Source organism: Stegodyphus dumicola, chromosome 12, assembly GCF_044657685.1.
Source record: "Stegodyphus dumicola isolate Sdum_Otavi_A_Nest chromosome 12, ASM4465768v1".
Classification (NCBI taxonomy): domain Eukaryota; kingdom Metazoa; phylum Arthropoda; class Arachnida; order Araneae; family Eresidae; genus Stegodyphus; species Stegodyphus dumicola.
The window spans coordinates 36,842,045-36,866,276 of NC_140779.1; the positions used below are offsets into that span (position 1 = coordinate 36,842,045).

The 24,232-nt window shown below is 33.9% G+C and overlaps 1 protein-coding gene across 1 annotated transcript in view; it reads left to right on the top strand.

The window, feature by feature from the left end:
- The window catches only part of LOC118189018 (uncharacterized), a 46,362-nt gene that overhangs the window by 404 nt on the left and 21,726 nt on the right, over nucleotides 1–24,232 (top strand). The window contains exons 2-3 of the mRNA XM_035359549.2: nucleotides 5,304–5,601; nucleotides 14,313–14,409. Of these exons, the coding sequence (XP_035215440.1) occupies nucleotides 5,308–5,601; nucleotides 14,313–14,409 (391 nt within the window). The 5' untranslated portion in view covers nucleotides 5,304–5,307. The remainder of the gene's footprint in view (nucleotides 1–5,303; nucleotides 5,602–14,312; nucleotides 14,410–24,232) is intronic.

Here is a 24,232-nt window from a genome sequence, read left to right on the forward strand (position 1 = left end):
TGCAGACATACTATGCATATTGCAATATGGTTCCATGTGTTTTTAATGTTAGTAAAAATGTTATTTCTTCTGTAATTTCTTGTAAGATTTCTTTAAGCAGTAGCACATAAATATAAAAGACTTTAATTATTTGGTATTTGATAATTTGTAATAGCGTTTAATGTCAATTTTTTTATTATTGTTAGAATTAGAATGTCTAGCATAATATTTCTCTTAGCGCGTGCATGAAAATGCAGAACATGCACGCACAATGTAAATGAAGGTTTTGCTCCAAGTAAATTTAAAAGGGAAAAATTTTCATAGCAATAGTTTTCTGAACTGGTTGTTAGATAAAGTCAGTTAAATTTAAATGACTGAATATTCTAATTTAATTACATTACATATGAAATCAGTGCACCTTTATATGCAGTAATACCTCATGTTACAATAAAACAGAATCGCACCACTTTGAACTATTAATTCATCTTTATATTGACGGTAATTTAGTAAAATAATCGATGTATTTCAAAATATATTTTGATACTTGAAATAGATTTAGTTTTTGAAGAGGAAAGAAAGCTCTGTTAGATTCGTTTGCAGTGCATCGAATATTTTATTACAGTTAGCTATTAAAAACAATTCTGCGCAATTTTATGAATTTTTAATCTAGGGCTTAGTTAATTCTTTGGGTTGAAAATCACTATTGCTTTATGAAAATACCCTTGGATTGCTTAATAAAAATCATTCATTAATTACCTTTTAATTCATTAAGCATTCTAAATCTATAGATTTTTCAACATGTTTATTAGCTTTTTATAGTTTTTTAACATTGCATGTTAATTCGCACTTACGTAATGTATTCTATGTGGGATTAAGTAATAAACATAAGGCCGTTTGAACACTGAATCGTTAACTTGAATATTATGGAAGAGGAATTGTGAATTCGTTAAGTTCTAAGAATTACATTTCATTTAAAAAGCTGTGAATCTGTATTTGCATTTTATCGTGAGCGGTGTAAAATGGAAAGGTTAGGAGAGAAAGTTGCTTACCTCTTTTTCAAACAGGAAATCATCTAATTTCAGTTTAATAATAATTATTATCTATATGTTTAGTAATTATTGTCGCATCTAAAGATGAAACTGCTTATTTTTCATTGCTAGTTTATTATATCTATTAAGCATTAACTATACAGCATTCTATAATATTTAATCATAATCTTTTTCTAAAAGTTTACAACAACAAAGTTAGTTACTTTTTTAAAGTTTTACTTTCATAGTGTTTTGAGTGGAAGTTTTAATGCAATAACAACAGAAACAGTCTGCTTATTAATTTAATTAACTCCAAATAACAAACAGGCATACTGAAAGTTTTTTTTTTTTTTTTTTTTTTGTTCCCATTTCTAATTAGTGCTCATTAAATCTACTGTTCGGGTGGTTCGCCGTATAAAGCCGGTCCCCTAGTCTCTGGCATTACATTTAATTTTGCTCTTTTTGTGATCTTCGGTCTCGCTGTTTGCAGCAACGAACATATTTTGGTGTAATATAATTTCAGCAAGGATTCTACAGATTGATATAATACGATGTGTAATTTTAGTAAGATTTTACCTTTTAAAAGAGATGATATATTATCTGTAATGCGACTCTAGACTTTCTTTTTTACAATTTCGTATAGTTAGTTTCTGGCTTTAGCATTTAGGAAATTATTTCCTGATGGACATGCCGTCAAAGATATTGACGGGTGGCCAGAATTCTTTGCTGCGGTCGGAAATGCCCGGATGATATAGCAGCGTGCGGTTTTGTATTAATCCGCAACTTCAAACAAAGCATTTCGCGAAATCGATATTCTTATTTATCTAAGCATATAATTCGTATAAAACATTTATCCTTCGTATTACAACAATCTTCGGACAATCAATCAACGGAGACAGGAAGGGAAATAATCAATTTTCTTGTGATAGTTCTAATTCAATAGCTGAGTATCTGAACTATTAAAATCTGTGTGCTTCTATCTGTCTGTTTGTTTGTGGTATTATCTCCTACGAGCGGGGAGTTTCGAAAGAGGTATATCCGGATTTCAAAAATTCGTGGGAAGCCATTTCGACCATTCTCATCTTCGTACGACTTTTATCAGCCGAGATATGAATTAAAAACTCTGAAAACGGTAATTTTCGCCCTCATTTTTTCGAATGGCAACAAACTCGCACGCTGGAGATAAAAATCTGCTTTATTTCGAAAAATGTTGCTACTGCCAGCTTTCAAATCGTAGAGTTTCTTAATAAAACATTTCGAAGTTTTACAAATTATGAAATAAAAGAAGCATTGCCAAACATTAAATATATTATTTCCGGTTTCAAAAATTCGTGAAAAGCCATTTCGACCGTTATCATCTTCCAGCGACTTTAAGCAGCCGAGATATTAATTAAAAACTCTTTTCGCACCAATTTTTTTCGAGTGGCAACAGTCTTCCTCGCTGAAGATAAAATTTTGCTTAATTTCGAAAAGTGCTGCCACTGCTCGCTTTCAAATCGTAGAGTTTGTTAATAAAAAATTTTGTAAGTTTTACAAAATATAAAATAAAAATAGCATTGCCAAATTTTAAACATATTATTATTATTATATAAGATCTTATTCTGACGCTGAAGAAATCCCGCGATTGCATGTGATCATTGTATGCCGAAGATTTTTTTTTTTTTTAATATTTTAATTAAATAGCTGTTGTTGGCAACTTTTTTGTTTCAGGTTAGTATAATTGACACGATATATTAATGCCACGTTAATTCTTTTATTGATATTGAGAAAATGTTGTTCTATTATTTTAAATTCAAAGCATCACGTCATATGTATTAATTTGGAGGGTCAAAAGTTTTATTTTTCTGATCTGGCAATTAAAAAATTATGTACGAATTGGTTGTTGTTTGTAAAGAATGAACTGATTTCATTCACACTGAAATGTTTTTATACATTTGCTTTTCAAGGATACATAACTTATAAATTTTACTTTGGGTGCAGACCGCTAGTTCCTTTTTATTTCCTGATTTCATTTTGCAAAAACTTCCATTAATACATTCTTCCATTCATAAACCTTCATCGATTCTTCGAAAGATGACTTCTAAGCTTCAAAAGTTCGTGGACGTAACTGCAGCATTACTTAATGTTTGACAAATACAAAAGAAGCAAAAAAAAAAAAAAAAAAAAAAATTCAGCTTATGTTGCATAATTGCTTTTTATACTTTCAACATTAATGTAAATACGAGTTCTTTACTGAAGGTAGTATTTCAAGAAAAATATAATTTTGCTTCCAGCGTGTCACGACAGCTGTTTTGTAAGTGTCTGCTACAGGTATGAGGAAGTTAAATTTTAATGGTTCTCCTGTTCTTCATTGCGATTAAGTAATGGGAATATTTTCTGAAATATATGTATGAAATTTTATTTGTGCTTGCGGAAGTTAATGCAGTACGTGGTAAAAATTCTAAAATGTAATAAAGAAATCCAACATGCTATTTTTAGTAGTGATAATGATAGTTAAATGCAAGCAAAACGATATTAGTTAGCAGTCTGCGAATAAAATGAATGCTCTGAGGAGTTTTTTTTAAAAAGGTTAAATTCCCAGACAACAAGGCAAATTTTTATATTTTAAAAATATGTAATAAATTTATACCCTTTTTAATGTTTTTCGTTTCGTTAATAAACTTAAAAATGGTGTGATTTATTTGTAATGTTTTGGTTTGGTTTATGTGATTACGGCAAAGCACTCTAGGGCTATCTGCCTAAAGGGAGGGACACCTTCATGGAGGACTTTCTAATGGAAACTGGCTCTTATATGCGTTACGTATTATAATGTTAACGGATTGCATCAAAAATTGTGTTACTCATCGAAATTTGTTACATTACATTACCTTCCATTTAAGACCATTGTTTTGAAATATTACGTTGAAAATTGTATTAGGAGGGAGAACAAGAATTTGATCGCAACTTAAAATGATTTCCGTCACCCATTTTTGTGTCTTTCCTACTTTGAATTGCATGCGTAAACAAACAAAATTATACTACAGTAACTATCTTCTGGTATTTCTATATAAAACAATTTTACATCAGAAATTTCCCAAGGTCTTTGTTTACTTTTATATGTTATTAAAGCAATGCTTAATTTAAGGTGTCTTTAAAATCACTCGATATTTGAACTAAGTGCTTTCAGTTCTAGAATCACAGTAAGATTCTTTAGTAAATTTTTTTCTGTTTGTGGTTCGCATATTTTTATCTAAAAACGTAGTTTGATACTGCCTTGTAGATTTTTAAAATTAACCATGCCTGAATCAAATCAGGAATCGCAAATTAAAATTGAGTACTTTTTAAAACATTATCAGTATTAATTTATAGTTAGTAGCAATTATATCGCATTATAATGCACATTATTAGCATAAAAGACATAAGCGCTTATTTTGCACTACAAGCTCCAGATTACATTCCGTTCATTTAACAGTTTGAAATACCTTTTGAAAATATTAGTAAATACTTTTAAATGCATTTCAAAATGGAAATAGTGCGAATAACATTATTAGAATATACAGTATTGCTCAAGGGGGAAAAAAATCATCATTCTTACATGAAAGTAATGGAACACAAAATTGGTACCCATTTAACTAAAGGACCATAAAGAGTGACCTGGATATTAGGTCAATTAAACAGTCACTAGTGTTCCTTCGAAGAGATGCTTTCCTGCAGCTTTTTTAAAATGCCCAGATTATGCATGTATAGAAAATCACGAAATGCCTTAAGCGGGCAGTTTTTTCTGCCGAAGCTATCGAACTCAGAACGGAATTAGTATCACTATTCCACAAGCTTTAACTACTAATCAGATTAAATATGGAAGAACCTATATCATCGTCTGAGCACTTGGCAAATTGTAGGCGATTAACTGAAGCAAAACTAAAAACAGCTGAAATTCCAAAAATGAAAATGTAAGCTTAAAGTTTCTTTCCAGTTTTTTAAAAGTAAATTTATAATTAGTCCAAGACATTTTGAAACCTAGAACAACGAGTTCTTTAGCGGATAGCAAAGCAAACAAATTCTGCATATTATTAAAATTACGCTCTTTGAGCCCATAGTGAAGTAAAAATGGTTGATAAATGTGATGCAAATGTCATCATTCACGGGATCGACAGTATTTCTGATAGCTGTTTACGAAATGATCCTCGTATGAATAATGAGATTGCATGGACAATGCAAAATTCCCAGTTGCTTCTTCTTCAAAGCTTTCAATACTGGCTTTAACATTATCTAATTTTAGAGCGCTTTTATTTATTTATTTATTCTTCTGATTTTCAGAACCATGCACAAGCCGGACGTCGAGTACCAGAGCGAGTTGAAGTTGTCGTACCAACTACCAATGCCAGACAGTGGGCCGAACGGTGTCCTCGTCGAGAATAACCACCAGATTCTTCCCCAGAGGTCTCCCCGCCAATGGATCTCTCACATCTCCGCCTCATCCCGCAGAAGACACGAAGTTCTGCTTCTTAAACAACGTAAGGAAAAGCTTAGAAGAAAGAGAATGGTGAGGAGGAGGGAATATCAGAGGTTGCGCAATATGGTCCCGTCCATTGCTACCAAGCCTCTAGTATCTAAGGTAAGTTGAATGAATTTATGCATTTTTAGGTCTTTAACCTTAAAATTAAATCAGATGTAATTACGGAAGCCCTCAAAACTAAGACCTGGGTTATCAGTCTGATATCTTAGGAGTCATTTTTGTCCTTTGGTGATCGAGATTTGACACGCCAACAATGATAAATACCAAATAGGAATATTAATAAAAAATGTGCATGTGTTTCTCCACAGAGAAGCTTTTTAAGGGTTTTTTTTTTTTTTTTTTTTTTACGCGAAGATTTTCTTAGGCTTCTTTGACTTAGTCATACTGTTATAGCTTCTGAAATATTCTAGACAGGATTTGCTCTTCTGGAATAAGGCTAGTGAAAGAAAGGAGAATAATAAAATACATTTAATGCCGGTGCGTATGATGTTCTTAATACCGAGTATTTTGCTTTCCCATTTGCAGAAAAAGATTATCAGCCAGATTTCAAAGTTTTTTTTTAACTCAGTGCCTCAAAAACATTGTTTTCCCTTATTGAAGAGAAAAGCGACTTAACATTATGTCAAGATATCTGTTGCGGTAATTATTGAATGTTTTATTACAGGGGTTTCCAACCCTATGCCCGCGGGAACCATAGCGCCCGCCAATCGTTTAACGTGTGCCCGCCGCTGTCTGATCACAAAGAAAATAAAAGTTTTCTCATTTTTAATGAAATAGAAATTGCGTCCAGCGCAGCTACCGGCACAAAGCGAAATGCACCCCCACTGTCCAACAGATATTCTAGAATGTGCTCTTAGGAACAAAAGGGTTGGGGACCTGACCTCTGTTTTATTAGATCGAAAACCTGCAGAGAAGAGAATGCCTTCCAACATGAAGGAAACTGCAAATGGAAAAAATCTGTAGAACTTCAGACAGGTAACCCATTTAGCTGGCGGTATCCCAAACCACGACAAATTATTATCCTATAGCGTTTTTATTCTTTCGACAGCTAAAAATACCTTGGGTACTACTCAAAAATCGAAAACTAAAAATCCGTCGTGGTTCGCCTACTGTCAATGAGTAAAACGGTTCAATTTTTATTTACTTACTTCAGAACTAATTCACTGAATATAAATCATATATTTTGCTGCTGTCATTTCATTTCACACAACAGTTTTAATCGAACATCTGTGAATTTGCCATTTTCAGTGATTTAAAATGTTATTGTTCCAATGGTTAAACATAATGATTCAGACTATTAGAAAAAATCGTATTAAGAGAATATGTTTTTAAAAAACAATGCACAAATTAAAACTTCGGCTTCATCACGCAATATGATAATCTAGAACCTTTTCCGTACCCCAGTCTGAAACTGTAATCTATAGCTTCAGGGCACAGACCCTTTTCCGAAAGACTCCATCTACCCCCAAGCTGACCGGTGGCTTGGCAAATGCGGTCAAGAGCAGGAGACTGACGTTAATTACGGAAGGGGAAAGTAAACGGCTGTGTCAGGGATCATAAGGGGAGATATATTTTTTTTTAAAAGTGTTTTTTGGCTAGTTTATACATTCAAAGGAAAATACAAGTTACTCACTGAACTTCGCACATTAGTCTGAATAACCTTTAAACCCGATGAACAGTACATTTGTGTGACAAGGCGAGCTTTCTGACTGTGCAATCTGTTTTACATTTAGCGAGCTTGTGCCGAATAAGTTTATTCGCCATTTTATGTAATTTCTGCAATATTTTGTAATTCTTTTATTTTTTTCATTTAAATTTTATTTTTTTAAAGATAATTTCTTTTTATTCACAAATATTTATATTTTATTTTTCTAATAAGTGAAACATTTAATTAAATTCTGATATTTTGTTTTCATAAGATAAAGTACGAAGCTTTTGTTAAAATTTTCAAAGCTCACTGTAGTTCAGTGACCGTATTTTAATGTGCCATTTTACTCGCGAGTCCATTCATCCGATTTGAAACTTGGGAATGAATTAATCGATCTTTCCATTCAATTGGTCCTATCGACTTGAATACAGTGAGCCTGAGTAAACGGGAAGTATCTTTCGTAAATATAAAAACCATTATAAGCGCATTTCTAAATAATAATTTTAAAATATAATTTTCACAGCTGTTTGACGCTGCTTTCATTTCTTAATTATAAATATAAATATATGTACTGAAAATTACGAAGAGAATAACACATACGTATCTGTTATTACGAGAATAAGTATTGCTAATGTATGCGATAGGGCTTGAAAACTAATTTTGATTCACCTTTCTTTTCTTTATGAATGACGAATATCTGTTTGCCATACACGTGATCAAATAGGGAATAAGTGTTTAATCCGTAAGATTATAAGTATTGATTAACATTTCATATAACTACTTTTAATTGAGGCTTTCTAAGAGCAACCCCCTTAATTTTGACTCGCAGCTTTTAATTTTAGACTAGGATATGAGCATAGAATCTACCTTTAAACAATGGGATTTTTTTTTTAAAACACTGTGGCATAATAGTGCCTAGTAATAATAGTTTTAGCGTCACTAAGAATCATTTTCTGGATTCTCATATTGATTTTTTTCCAAAAGATATTAAAAGCTGCAATTGACGAGTATGAGCAATGCATAATACATACGTATATAACGTAAGCATACCATAAAGAAAAATGAACCCCAACAAAAGCTGATCGATGCTATTAAACTCTGAAGAGGGATTTATCAGAGGGAAAATGGCAATTAAAATCAATTAAAATTCCATTTAATTGATTTTAATTATTTATTTACTGTATCGATTTATTATTAATTCTAATGGATTGGAATATTTGAATATGAATTAGCTGAATATTTAAGAAAAATATTATGACTGCGAGAATAGGAAAAAAAAAAAACATTTTTTGAATATTTACTTTCTTATAGAATGCAGATAAATTCATTTTTACTCAATGAAAATCAAAATTTAGTAGCTAATTAATCTGTCCTGTATCGAGCACTTTAGTTCAGTGATCCGTGTTAATGTGCGCTTTTTTTTAAAAAAATTTAAATGTTTCAAGAATAATTAGAAAAGGGCATAACTCTCTTCTTACCCTTAAATTCTTCAATAAAAAAACTGCATTTTCAGCTATAACCAAGTGAAATAATATTCTAAATATAATTCAAAGCATGAAAAATAAGGTACATAAACAGCTTGGAAATGGAACTAGCATTGAGATTCTCTTTCAGAAATATGGTGAAGCTTAGCAGAAAGTCTACGAAGTGAAGTAATTCCGTAGAATATTTTCTCTTTATGATTAAAGTGCACTCAATTATACTTTATAAACGACATGTAAATACTATTTAATGTATATATGTGGATGTGTGTGTGTGTAGCTCACTAGCGGCTGAGCTGTAAAACCTGGCAGGTCGATCCGGGGTTCGAATCCGGATCGACGGGGATGGCTGTATTGGCGTTTTCGAGGTTTTCCCCACGTGTAACGTGCATAAGAGTCAGTTTTGCTTCGAAAGTTCTCCACGAGGCACCCTTACCCTTAGGCAAATAACAGTCGAATGCTTTGCTATAATCAAAGAAACCAGACCAAACAATAGATATATAAATAAGTAGCTTAAAAACTGCTATATTTTACGTATACTTATCAAGTAATATTTCAATATATATAATGATTAAAAGAAAGGAAAAGTAGGATCCTAACTGATTGTATATAATGTAATTCCTATGAAGGCCCTAACAATTCTTTCTCACTTAAAGTCGTAACCCAAAAAGAGAACAAATTAAACTTCAGATACGTATACAATACTGAATCTAATACAAAAAATACAAAATATAAAAATAAATTATATATGTACGAAACCTAACTAACCATTTATATTGATATTACGTAAATATACGTATGGTAATGAACATTGTATAATAAAGATATTTTATACCTTGTTCTATATATGGTTCCATTTATATATACCTATACATAGATATATATAATTTAAGGATTTCATTTAAGGATTATAGTAGTAGTTAATACTACTACATATAAAACACAAAAGTGCATCAATAATGTATCTTTCAGTATTATTTAACTTCCTTCTTAAGAATTTTCGGCAGTCTAGTTTGCGTTATTTTATTCATAAGTCTCAAATAAAAACAATTATTGGTTATATGTCATTAGAAAATTAACCAAAAAGCAGCGACCACAATGTAATTGAGAAACAGTCCTTAGCCGTGAAAAGGTTGAAAGCCATTCGGTTATGACTATTATCTCACATACTCAGCTACTTCGCATACATGGAACATAGCATTCGAAATGAAAAACTCAATATTTACTACAAATTCATTCGTGTAACAAATATCTGTCTTTCTACACCTATGGCTTTAAAAAAAGATGTTATTTATCTTACAGTTTATCATTAAGTAATACATTTTCATTGTACAAAACTGCATTCATTCGAAGAATTCAATTTGTATTTTCCTCTGTATAAAACTGAATGTGGAGAAGTTAGATGTTTAAACGACCCCCAAGACCCCGAGCAAGATTACTCCCTACTTTTCAGCCCCCCTGTGAAAAAAGGGGTTCTAAATTTACGACCTGACCGCATATAAGGGTATTTCAAGCTGACCTACAGGTGTTTTCTTGAGGGGCCTTTTTTTCTTTCCTTACGCTCCAAGAAATGACTCGAGGATAATCGTCAGCAGTGATCTCCTTTTTAAAAGAATGAGTTGTCAGAACAATGTTATGATTCAGACGACGTGTTATCTGATAATAAGAACGCTGTTATCTGGGAATTTCTTAATGAAGCCCTGGTAGCAGGTTCCATCTGGGTCAGGTTCTTTTTTTCTGCGTGATATTTAATTATGTACTTTTTATGAGTTATGATGTATTGTTCTGGCAGTGATGTGTACTCAAGGGTGACGACAAGTTTCCTGCTCGGACCCCGTGTGGCTGACCCCGTGAAGAAGGGTCATTGATGAACGATTGTAAATCCATGTTTGAAAGTATTTCTTGTTTCCTTATGCATTGGAAGTTTCGTGTAGGTACGCCAAAATATTTAAAATACCATAAACTGTGGTGTGTTATGGAATAAAATGTCATATAATTTTCGCTGAGTGATCTTAAAATTATATTTCTTGCTTCATTATTTCGATGTTAAATAACTGTATGAACCTGTCAATGAAAGAGATAGAAAGCTCGAGGTCAAAATTTTTAGAAGTTTCATTTGTTCCTAAAAAGGCTTTTTCGAATTACGTAATCAATGCAATATAGTCACACTTTGGTGTTGTAGTATGGCGTTTGTTGGGTACAAAAAAGAGTATTCCATACTATTCTTACCATACCGTAAAAACCCAGCGGGCGAGCGGTAAAGTCGCTGAACACTGGTAGTTCGGTCCGAGGTTTGAATTCCGCGAATGGTCTGGCAGCATGGGCGGCCAGTTTCCCTTAAAAGTCATCCATGAAGGCATCCCTTCCCTTAGGCAGATTGCTCTTGAGGCTTTGCCATAATGACATAAACCAAACGTAACATTAAACAATGAATTTAAACAAAGAAGTTTTTTATGTAAGAAATTGTTTTTCTGGTAATTAAATTTACGTAAGATATAATAGTTGATAATCTGAAATCAGAGAGTTTCCGTTAACTGCTAAAATTCTTGTAGAAGGGCTTAATTTCTGATTTCATGCGTTTGCTACTGCTATAAATCTTAGATAATATTTTTTGTTCTATCTGTGAAAAATGGACGTCGTATCGTTGGAAGATTGGAACGATAAATAATTTTAGCGAGGATAAATAATTTTGTTCTGTACTAAATAACCTGTCATCACCGAGAGTAAGTCATTACAGAAAATAAATGCCTAGAAATGTGTCTTTAATTGTAGTTAGAATTTATGTTAATAGCGTTGCCGAATTGACCATCGGAAGTATTAAAAGCAATAACAAGTTCCGGTCTTCTTTACTTGTTTGCTAATTGCGATAACTGCTTTTCTAGCGCCGCCATCTGCCTCGAAAATGTACAAGGTAATAGTTATGATAAAAAAGGCACCTGCGTGAAATTAGCTTTGTTACTTTGTATCTAAAGTTAAAAAAGTTAATTTATGATAGTGTGATTAGGAACTGATGTTATTTTAATTGCGACTTCATACATCTATCGCCTTTGCGCATTAAATTTGGCTCTTAAAAATGTAGTCGTAACAGAGGTATTTATAACTATAAACAATTCCTTTGAAGTTTTCTAGAGACTAATTAAATGTACACTATGCATTTAAAAATTATTCGTCTCACGATAACGGAATTTGTTTAAATTTTGGATTTAACGGATACGAAAGAATTTTTACTCACGCTTTGCTGTTTACTTTTATTTAACTGCTAAAACTACAGCTCATTTTTAAAACTTGTATCAAAATAAAACTACTTTCGGAGTTGGGCCTATTATTAGCTGAGCGACTTAGATGTCGAAATTTTGAGAATGCGTATATCACAGGCAAATTCCCTACGGCTAAATAAAATGGCTGCATGATATTTTCTTGCTTTCCCCTTGTGTGTAACGTGAAAAGTAGCTAGTTTCCCTCAGGAGGGAGTGGTGATTGCTGAGTGGGTGAAATTTCTACACTTCTTTTAGATTTAAGCAGTGGTGGAAGATAGTTCATATGAGGTTCTTATGAGTTACTTCATGTGCAAAGTGAATACAAATAAGATTTACTTAACGTCTTTCATAAAGGCATCTCTCAAGTTCTTTTTTACTTTGCCAAAATCAATTAAACAATCAGCCATCATGCAGTTTTCTATCAAGGCATCATTTCTGAGGCAGATAGCTGGTAGTTTGACTCGAGTTCAAGCATCCTGAACGGGCTGGCTGCAGGGAAATTTGTGCTTGTCTCCGTGTGTAACGTAAATATGCTGATGGAAAGTAAAATCCCAGCACCGAGTAATGCTTCAACGTCCCAGTTAAGGTATGCGCGAGAAGGTTAGGTTAGGTTAGGTTATTTAATTACGGCAAAGCCTCGAGGGCTATCTGCCTAAGTGGAGGGATGCCTTCGTGGAGGACTTTCTAAGGGAAACTGGCTCGTATACACGTTACACATGGGGAAAACCACGAAAACCCCATGCAGCCAGCCCGTTCGCGGGATTCGAACCTCGAACCGAACTACCAGTGTTCAGCGACTTCACCGCTCAGCCGCTGGTGGGCCTGTATGCGCGAGAAGGCCCGTTTCAAATGTGAATTGGTCGCACAGCCTCTGGAGTGGACATGATGTTACATGCAAACGCGTATTGTGTCCTATAAGAGGCATGCATCGTTTTTCGGCATGGAAGATTTCCAGTTGCACTTGGTCAGTCATATCACCCACGCTCCGTTACGGATTGTGGATGACAATGGATTTGTCGATCTGTCATGTTCCATACGTACTGCCTGGGGAAAACATTGGGAGATCTCGCAGGCTAAGGGAACATGTAGGTGCTCTGTAGAGCACATTGAGTGATAGCGGTATATGGACGAGCGTTATCCTGTTGGAAAATATCTCCTAGAATATTGCTCAAGAATGGTGCGATACGGTGCGATCACCAGTCACAACCGGTGCGATCACCAGTCTGACGTACAGATTTACTATTATGGTGTGTGGGACAGCGATGAGATTACTCCTTCTGTGACAGGAAATTGCTTCCCAGAGCACAACTGCTGATGTGTAATGTGTCTACGCCGCAGACAGTTTGGTTCCAAGAGCTCATTTGGCTTCCTTATAGCCATGCGGCCATCACTGGCACCAAGACAGAAACGGCCGTCATCTGAGAACACAACTACTCATCACTCAGGCCCTTTCACATCACCGAAGTCACAAATGGTGATGACTTGGAGTTAGTGGTATGACCGCTACAGAGCGTCTAGCTCGGAGTTATCACGCAAGTAATGGATTTGCTACAGTTTCCTATGTCACTGTGGTTCCAACAAAAGCTTGAATGTGTACTGCAGATGCAGTGCGAAGTGCCACACATATGCTGAGAATACATAGTGTTCCCTTTGAGTGGTAGCACATGCGGGGCCAGACGCCGGCCTTAAATTTGTAAATGCTTATTCGTTAATAACCTAATATCCTTAGTTATTATGTCTACCTACATTTAATTCAAGGAACACAGTGAAAATCCAATTGTTGTTCCGCATAATCACCACCAAGTTCTACAAACTGTCCGTTAAGAAAATAACAATCAATGTACTTCTAATGTGCCACAAATGTCCAGTTATTTGTCAAGGAAAGGTATCTTTGCGTCTAAACGTTTGGAATATCTATTAAATTTTTGGAGTAGTCATTAAGTAAATAACTCATATACTTCCTCTTTTAAAGGGCGACTAGGGATTAGGGGACCCAATCGCCAAGTCCTGGTAGTGACGAATTATCGTACAACACTTTTTTCAATAGTTCGGGCGCCGCTTGTAAAGTCATTAGGTTTTTTGGAAGCAGGAGACGTGAAAAATATTCACTACCTTGCCGGGACTCGAACCCTGGACCTCTCGAATACGCGTCGAGTATGCTTTCAAAAACATCATGAAAGTATGCCGAAAAGGCGGAAGAAAATACCTTGTAAAGTGACATGTAAGTTATTTCAATTAATGGGAAGTGGAAGTGGGCTGAATTATCAGTATTTCGCAGAAATAATGACTCTGCCACTCTTTTTCAATAACTCGTGCTGGAAGCATTCATCTTGCTAGACAGGCAGCATGTGCGATTTAACTTATTAATTAAGTAACGTACTTTTTTGAATGCGTTAAGTAATAGTTATTTTCTGTTTTTTACAGGTAACTGTTATAGAAGAAGCGATCCGATACATAGACTACTTACATGGCGCTCTGCTGACGAGGTTAAGAACTAAAGGTCTTCCCAGCTGTTTAAGAGGTAAGAATCTTACAGTGGCAATTTTTCATCGGAAGACTATTTTTAACTGGAATAAAGCAATTTAATTCGAACCAGTATTTTTAGAGCTGCCTAGTTACATGAGAAATGGAATTTTAATATGGAATGCTACGCGTGGAATGATGCATTATGTTTAAGAACATAATTAGTTAAGCAATCTGAGTTACTTCGTTGTGCGCATTCAATTGCTTTAATATTCTGATAATATATAAAACGTATCAACCGGATACATAATAAATTGGGGACTGGTGTTATAAAACTCTGGTCAAGAGTTCATTTAATTTTGTATTAATTAAAAAATGAGTGAAATTAAAAAAGAAAAATGAACTACAGATTCTTTCCTTCTAATGCAGTGAAAAATTAAAAATTACTGTTTGATAAGAAAATTTTTTAGTTCAGCTACACGGTTACTCCATGTTTTTAATTATGCAAATAAAATGAATGCTTCTTTATTGTTAATTACAATGACAAATTCACTTTCGTCTAATTTACCAAATAAATAGAATTATATTTGGCTTTAATCAGTTGTTGCAAAAATGGTCTTCCGTTTTTCCTCCACGTTCTTTATACTGTTAATGAAGAATCTATTTTTTAAAATATTAGCTTGTCTTTACTGTAATTTTAAATTCTTAATAAGTGAGTTACATATAATTTTTTGTGTAAATATTTAATACATTTGTGTAATATATACACAAATATAATACACAAAACTTTTGCACGCACGTATCTTAAACGTAGGAAACTCTTTGTTTAAGAATTCAGTTAGTATGAAGAGCTGACATGTCACTATTTGTCATTGTTCATAAGTTATTAACTATACAGAGGGATTGACTTATATTACCTCCAATTACGTTACTTCTAAGGCAGAGTGAATCTAACATTTAATAGTCCCCCCCTCCCCCAACAGATTTGCATTCACGTTGATTACATATACATACATTTTTATTGAGGTTAGCAGGTCTTTCCGGGAATTCTATAGCGCTGCCATTTTCTTAATGGTAACTTGATCATCAGAGAATTTTAAGTCTATTAATTGCTTGCTGCCAAGAAATCGTTAGCTCGCATTCTCCTTTCCTGTATTAAAAAGATTTTGTATTTTCTTTTGAATTTATATTAAGCTGTTTGAAATGCAAGATTGTTCCTATGTAGCAAGTCATTACAATAAATTAAGGTACAGTGGTACTTTCGCCCTGCTTATTTAATGGCAATCACTATTTGCATGCCGTCCAAACTGGGTAGTGCTGAGTGACTGTGACTACAGTACTGAAGGGCCTAATTGGGAATTCCTGAGAATGCATGGATATTTGTAAATGTGTAGTGTATTTGCGGCTGGGGGCACCCTAAATTTATGGCAAACCGAAAGTCCACTCGTGTGGTTTGGTGGTAGGGGATGAGGGCTGGGAAATCTTCGGATGTTACAGGAAGCTGTTTTTAACAACGTTTGATGCTGCAGTTCTTGACTTCTTCATCTCTTATGCAAGGTCATAAACTGTAGTCCGCTTTTGTTCCTTTATAACAGACTTTCAGATTATGTGAAAAAGTATTAATAATTCTCCTTCCTCCCTCCCAAAAACGTAGAGTTTAATTTTACTGCATCCGGGTCATATCCGTTTTGCCAAAATTAAAAGCTGTGTCGGCTTAATACCATTCTGCAAGAACCCTACCATTTGCTGCTGAAACGTAACGAAATGAGATGCATAAATCACCTGCCCACGTATGTCGGCAGGTGAGGCAGTAATTTTCACCCTCTTTCTTAAAAAAATTTTCTAGCTTTCCTTTTTTTAACGTTTTAAAAATCTGTTTATCTCTATTGTGCATTAACACAGTTTCTTTTTCATTCACTCCGCATACCTGGAAACCGTTTTTTAAATGACTTTCTCGCTCTTACAAAAGTTCTCCCGGCCCCCTTCCCCAAATCATCCTCATCTGTTCGCTTCTCGGCTTACCGTCGAAGAGTGGCAAAGAATCAGATGTGGGCGAAAGAATTCCTGAAGCAGGTGTTAACTATACTCAAAGCGGACTGATCTTTTTTAAACTCTCTTCAATCTGTTCATTGCTGAAGAATAGACGAAGTCCTGTATATACTGCCGCTCCAAGCTTACCTACCGCGTAAAAAAAGAATAAAAAAATTTTTATCGGGGGGAAAGAGGGGTATGAAAGGAACTGATGAAGGCGTCAGGGTCCCCTTCATTTTTTTTCCACTGTACAGCTCGTTCCTTACTTTTCCTACTGTAAATGTTCCCCCAATTTTGCGCCAGGTGTACATACCATGCATACACATAACGTGAACTACCACTTGTGAAATGCTTCCATTTGGCTACATATTTCCCACTTTTGGCGATATTTTCCTAGGTCCTTTTTTCTCGATTTTATTTTTGTTTATTTATTTGTATTTAAATTCAATAAAGATCTGTTTAAAGTTTCCCAATAAATAATAATAATAATAGAAGCCAACATATTTTTCAGCAAGTAAAAAAAAAAAAAAAAAAAAAAGATGAATATATAGACAGACATTGTTAAAAACTTTAAAAAAAAGGAAGGGGACTTTTGTTTAGTAAAAAGTAGCTTTTGTCGGCTATGGGAATGATAGGCTCGCAGTTCTCTGGATATTTTCATTTCCTTACGATCCTATTGCAAACAGATATCTATCAATCATAATGTGAGGGCTTAATCCTTTACAGCCAAGGTCTGCAATTGACATAAACATCTTGATGGGAAAGAAAAAAGTGGAAATGAGCCTCGAAAAGGAAAGCTTGCCAGTGTTCTAACGACGTCAAATTAAAGTTTTAATTTCTTGTGAGTCTAGGTGGTATTTTATGGGTTTTTTTCCAACGAATTAATGTAAACAGAAACTCCCTTCGCTTACAAGATCTTTCACTAAGGTAACCCGTCCAAGGCAGCTTACCTTCTGTTGCTCTGTCATATCCACTTACATATCTACAAAGCAATTTATTTCACTATGGTTTAAGAGTATCCTTATCTGATTATAAATATGTTAAAATAAGTTCTGGATGATATATCATCATCTTTTTCTATTGAAAAATAACGTAGGCAAACGTTTGTCGAATTATGTTCTTTTCTTCCCATATGTTGGTGAAAAAAATGTACCTAGAACTTATATTATATAAAAAAATTAAGCTTTAGTACAATATTTGGGCGAAAATATATGCTTTTAAATTTATTTATAAATTTTTATAACCATGTTTGGGTGTATGAGTGAATAACGCACTGTAGAGAAAAAAATGGCGCTATATGTTAATTCATTCTGCAGTATTAGATTGTTATTTAAAAGATTTTTTCTGAAATAAATGAAATGTTCTCTTATTTTGAAGAAAATTAACTTGCATATTTAGCTGAAATAAATACTGAAAAACATATGACATAATAAGTTATCTTTCCCAGTGATTTTTCATAGTCTATACTTAACCGTAGAATCTAAATATCTTTATCGCAAATGAAAATTTTCGGCGCCATATAATCGCTGGAAAAAGGAAAAATCTTCGTGATATCTAAATATTTAGAGTAATGAGTATGATTCCGTTGATTTTATTTTAAAATAAAAGTGTAAAAACTTTGAATGATAAAAAGTTCGCTATTTAAGATATTTTGCACCTTTCCATGTGATGATAAGTAATGTCCGTTTTTACAAGCAGTAGTTAACACCCTTGTTTTTCATTAGGACCTGAAAAACTTACTTTTTAAAAAAATAACTTCAAGAAAAGTTTTATTATTCTTGAAAAAAAAAAAAAAAGTAAATTTATCTAAGAAATCCTTTCTTCCCAAATTGAAACGAAATTTATAAAATACAAAAGCAATCAACTAATTTACATAATAAAAATCCGTTGGTTTATGAGGGATTTTAAAAATTCGCATTTTATAATTATTATTTTTATTTATAACTAAGGTGACACAAATAATATTACCTCCGTGGTTAACAACTAAAGATAAACTAAATAGCTAAGAATGATGGCTTTAGTTTTAGCTTTTAATTTAAAATACATTAATTTTTAATTACTAATTAAATAACTCAGAAATTTAAAAAAAGAAGAAAAGAAGGGTGAAAGAATTATTTTCTATCAGTTCTATTTTTTAAAGGAAAGTACTGTACTAAGTTTAAAGACAGTACTGGAGAGGATAAAAGTGTCATATAAAAGCTAAATTTATTTAACTATATTTACGTTTAACATCTAGTGAACGAACGAACAGATTGCAATTTTCTAATTCTTTTTATCTTGCTCTTCTTGGCTGATTTATGTTGTTGCCAAATTGAGAATGTTGCTGCCAAATTGAGCGAGCGAGAATTAAGAAACGCTTCTGTGCTTGCCACTTCTTTTTTATTATGGCAACCCCTCGAGGCATTTCAGGTGCTCCGACGCATAACTGAGAAGGCCGTGAGAAAAATTCCCCAGTCCAGCCATCAGCAGATGGGATAAGGGGAGAGAGCGTTCGTTACCTTCGCGGACACCTGGACCCTGCAAATGAGCGCGTCTCCGCAGTCTGCAAGGTCTGATCAGACTTGCGCAATGTGTCGCAGTTGCGTTACAAAAAAAAAAAAAAAAAAAAAAAGAAATATGAAACAGATATCAAACATTTAGTGGAATTAAACGCATCTGTGTGTTTCTTAACCGTCGAACTGCAGGCCATATAGAGGTCAAAATGAGAAGAAAATAATCTGTAGCTGCATTGCAAACATATGTCGTGATAACTTTTATGATGAATCACGACTTTAATCCACATAATCCAATTTCCAATCCACGTGTAATGTTTCAGAAAGATATTTTGCCCGTGTTAATTTTTTTAATAACACCTTTAATGAACATGTTACTTTCTTTAATAATATTATAAACACAGCCTTCCAATGAAATCCGTGGTTGTAGAAGATCAACTTCGTGGCTTAAACAATTACCATAGCAATAAACGGCGTTATATCGTTATTATTATTTTGATGCGTTGTTTAATAAACTTCTCAATAATTTTAGCTTTTGGATTACGAATTAGGGGTAGGTTCTTGGATATTAAGTATGTGAAGCAAAAATTTTTAATGCAGTGCTTTAGAATCCTTCTAAGTTTTAAATAATCTGTGGACTAAAATAGAGAATAATTTTCTGTTTTGGCCCATAAACGTTAGCTTCAATCAGAACTGGAGCTTCGCCAGAATTTGACTTCAATCAGAACTGTATTTTGTTGTGACTTATCTCACTTGTTTGATAGTAACATCAGAACAAGCCCACGAAATTCATCATGGCAAGAAGTGCAAGATTGCGCCTGTCGTTAGGAAGAGCCTTAAGTACCAGTCCAAAGGTCTCCCACGCCTCTTACTACAGCCTCTCGAGAGAACTTTCGGCTCGCCGATATTTAGTGTGCCCACATACCGCAAGGACACTATACATTTACAAACATCTGTGCCTTCTATAGGATTCGAACTCGGGCCTTTTGGTATCGCAGTAGGATTCCCAAACCACTAAGCCGTCTGGACTTCTAACTTATACGTGCGGCGATTCAGTATGTTCTTTCCTAATTCCTATTTGCGTACTAAGTGCCTCCTCCCCTCTCCAAAATGAAACCGTCTTTGTCTGGCTTATCCTCCTTACCTTTAAATGTTTTACTTTCTATAAAGATTTTCTTCTTCCAAGAACTTATTAAGATTCGTCTATCAGTAGAGAATCCAGCTTCTACTAAACTAATACTTCTTATATTTCTTCTAAATACTTCTTAAAATTAAAAGGTCGAATGCTAGAATAATGAAAAACATTCTATAAAAGAAATCTCATATTATTCCGATTAAATGGTTTTGACTTATCGTCCATGATGAGTCAGTAATGCATATTTAACCATTTAAAAAATTATTCAATAACAGTTTAACATTTTAATTATATCATAAATATTATCAAGTAATGTTCGGGGATGGCTAAAAATACATTCGTAAAATATTCAAATAATCTCCCATGATTAACAGATTGTGTTCATTAAAAAAAAAAAAAAAAAAGTAAGTTTTTAAAGTATATTTAGATTAAATTTAATGCACTTTAAAATTAAGACGTTAGTAAAGTAATGTGCACAAATATTGTTATATTCATTTGCAAAATCTCCTCTTTGATTGCTGAATGTCTTCCCGCTCTTCTGGTAGCACGAAGATCCTTTTACACATTTTGTGGTTATTTATAAAGAATATTTCCCAAAGAATTTTTGCTTTTAAATGCAAATTAGAAGATCATTGCTTGCAAAATTTATTCATACTTGAAAGATTATTTTTCAAATTAGCTTCTTTTGTGCAACTTGTGTACCTACTCAAATTTACAGGTGATTATGATGGTGGAAAAAATTATGACAAGAATCTAGTAGAGATTTCATTTCTCTATTCAGGAAACAAATTGAATACCAACATTTGAGTAACATTTATTCAAAAATCTCCGTAATTACGAACGGCCAACCCACCACTGTAAATTATTCGTTGTATGTAGTACACATTTTCTCGTAACATAATTTCTTCCTTCTTCTATAATTAACTATCCACCATAAATTTTCAAATTGGATTACCGCCCTGTTTTGTCTTAGCATGTGCCCTAGACTTTTAACCAACGCCTTCGTCAATGTTTGTATGGGATGTTTTTACGTAAGCATTACACTGGAAGCTTACAAAAGCATTGAAGCGAAATGATGAATAGCAGAATTTGATGGACTTCTTCATTTGTATGCATTGCTTGTCGTGCAGTATTGCCTTGATATGTAAATCGGCGTCCTGATCGCCTGTTCCTCACCACCCAAGTTCATCCCTTGCCATGTTCTTAAAGTTCGTCCAATGGGATAATGGTTATTATTGGCGTTTACCTGTCAGATTGTTAGTTTATACCACATACTTGAGTGACGCCGCTAAATATTCATTAAAGATCACACCCAGCGAGGGCGAGAGGACTGCGCATGCCCAGTCCATCAATCCGACACATCAATCAGGGGTGATTGTTAATTGATTAAGCATAGAATTTCTTCATTGGCTCTGTGGCTGCCTCGCCCTGCCCGGAGGTCCTTCTTTTGGATGAAACTCATACCAGAAAAACCCCACCCTTTGTTTTGGGCAGTGAGCTGATAGAGATGCTGAGAAGTCAAAAAAATAACAAAACTTCAGGAACCCAGCGGTTTCATCCCTTCTAAACGAGCTATATATCGATTAATCGTTACTGATTGATCCGTCCAGAGGATGATGTCTCAATGCATTGCTTGCGCCCGATGTCTTGAGCGAAAAAAAAATGGCCGACCACCCAAAAGGAAGATGAAAACCTCTTGTCGCTGTTCTAATTTCTTACTCACTGGTCCTTCCTCTTAAAGATAAGGTTTCACCGATTAAAAAACAAAATACTATAAAAAGGAGTCCTTAAAAATCAATAGAAATTAATGTGAGGTCCTTTTTTTTATTCTTAAAAAGTAGTCCATAGGCGGAGATTTGTAAGCCACACCTAAGAAGAAAATTTTTAATTTCATGGTATGTCGCGATTAGTTGAGCAGCCTATTAAAGTAATTGCCAACATACTTGAGCCGTAAATCAAAGATAAAAGCAAATCTTTTGTTTAATTTTTGTATTGGTGGTTTGTTACCAATTTCTTTTCGGTGTGGGGGGGGGTATCTGTTGTTTGGCTAATTATGCATTTCAGGAAGTTTGCTCCAGCATGAAATCCTTGCAGATTGTTTCTGTTTCACCAGTTGAATTGCTGTAAACCCCCAAGCAATTCGGTAGCTTCTCTACTAATTATATGTGAAAGCTGTTTGTTATAAAGAAAGTCCAATAGAACTTCTTACAGTTAAATATACTGTTTAAAGGTGCAATAGCAGTATTTTGCTGCAATAGATTGGGCAATTTCACGAAAAATGCATACTGCACATCAACATTACAGTAACAATGTCCTGGCAGCTGCTTATTTGTATACTTCATTGTTGGAAGATATTCCTAAGTTAAGAGTTCCGTGTCCTGAAGCGATTAAAATCAATCATTATTTTCTTTATTTCTTCAATAATTTTTCATACATTTTGGTGGCTGTAGGCAGGCGAATTGAAATTCTAAAATATTAAAATAGTAATAATATAGATAATAGATCTTATTCTGTTTGTAAGCCACTTTAATTAATATTCTAACCCTCTCCTGATTAAATCCTAAAGATACATATTAGACGTTTATATTTATAATCCTTTCCTCCTTGTTCACGAAGCTCTTTTCACATGCAAATAATAATAGCTTTAAAAGTAATGCAAGTAATTCATCAAAGGAATCTGTCAAAAATTTGATGCCTTCTCCTTTTACAACGTATGATATCCTTTTGAAGTTTTTGGAATGATTAATGACATAATAATAGTCATTTTCTGAATTATTTTTAGTTAAAGGCAATAGCCACAAATTGCTGTTCGAAACAGCTCAATTTGTAATCTCTCTTTCTTGAAAATGTGCTTCATTTTGTCCCTAAACTGCTCAATTTAATACGATTCATAGTGTCGATCATTTGACTCAGCCATTTTTTACCTCTTACTAATCTGAACGATCTTGCAAGTGTTCAAGAACGAACAATAACTATTTACTGTAGCTGGTTCTACATCGAATTAATCCAAGTAAATCCACACTGAAAAAGGTTTCAAAGTACTCCTGTCTCCTTTTTATTGAAAGTACGAAAGCAGCCGAGAGTAGTCAACATCGAGAGAAGAGAAATTTCGCTGTAATGTAAGCTTATTCTGTAAATGGCTTAACATCAGAAAACAGATTAACCATTTAATAGACCAATGGGTAGGAAAGCCAACAAAGTGAGTCCAGCTCCCTTGTTGTATCAACTTTTAACAGTCACCATCTTCAACTTTCATCCCTCCCCATCCTTAAAAGCCAACCATAGAGAACAGTGGAAAAGGGGGTTCAGAGCAATTGTATTTGGAAAAGTTTCTTCTTAAAGGGGACATATTCAGAACTGATGGCCAGGTGTGACGATTTGGGTACAAAAGCCTTCTTTGGAAACCTGTTTCTTTAAAGTGTTCCTTTAGCTATTTGTTGAGATTATATTCCATAAAAGCAGCTGTTGGAGGAGCGATATTGGGCATGTTTCGGCAGGCGGGAAAATGCTGTATTGTATCTTATGCACAGTTACTTGAAATGCGGTGTACCATAACGACAAGCTTTCTACTCCCTGTATGTCATAGTTTATACATACTAGCCATTTGAGAGATTTTTTTATTAGAGGTGGCGTGAAAGATGGTGTGTAGTCTACCGTGAAGGGAAATTTCGATTTGGTAAATATAAAGAAGGGGGAATGATGATTGATATTGGCATTTGGTTAGAAAAGGTGTGATGAAACATGAGTCGCAATGAGTCATATTTCTCTTCACACCTGAAAATGTGTTCCTTTTCTTCAAGACTCGTCAAAATAAAAACCTGGTAAATATATATTGCTCGTTTTTACATAAAAAGGCTTTTAAAAGTCTCTTTTAAATTTGAGTATTTGAATTTAAAGTAGAATTAAAGGCATATTCCTAAAGATTCCTTTTTGATAGTTTATGGTATTCATCGTGGTTCATTTATGGTAAGAAGTCAGAGTACGATAAGTTGCTAATGATTGGTTTATTCATTAAGGTAAGCTATTATGTAAACTGACTGTAATTCTTATATTAATGGCAAATGATAGTTACTTATTTAGGCGAAAGCAAAGTGAAAAATTTGAATCATTTGAAACGGCTAGTTGGGAGTTTTTCTGTCACTTGTTTATCTTAAGTTCTTTGAGATTTATTGCAAAATATTAATGAAAAGCACAGATACAATAACTTTTTTAGTAATTCACAT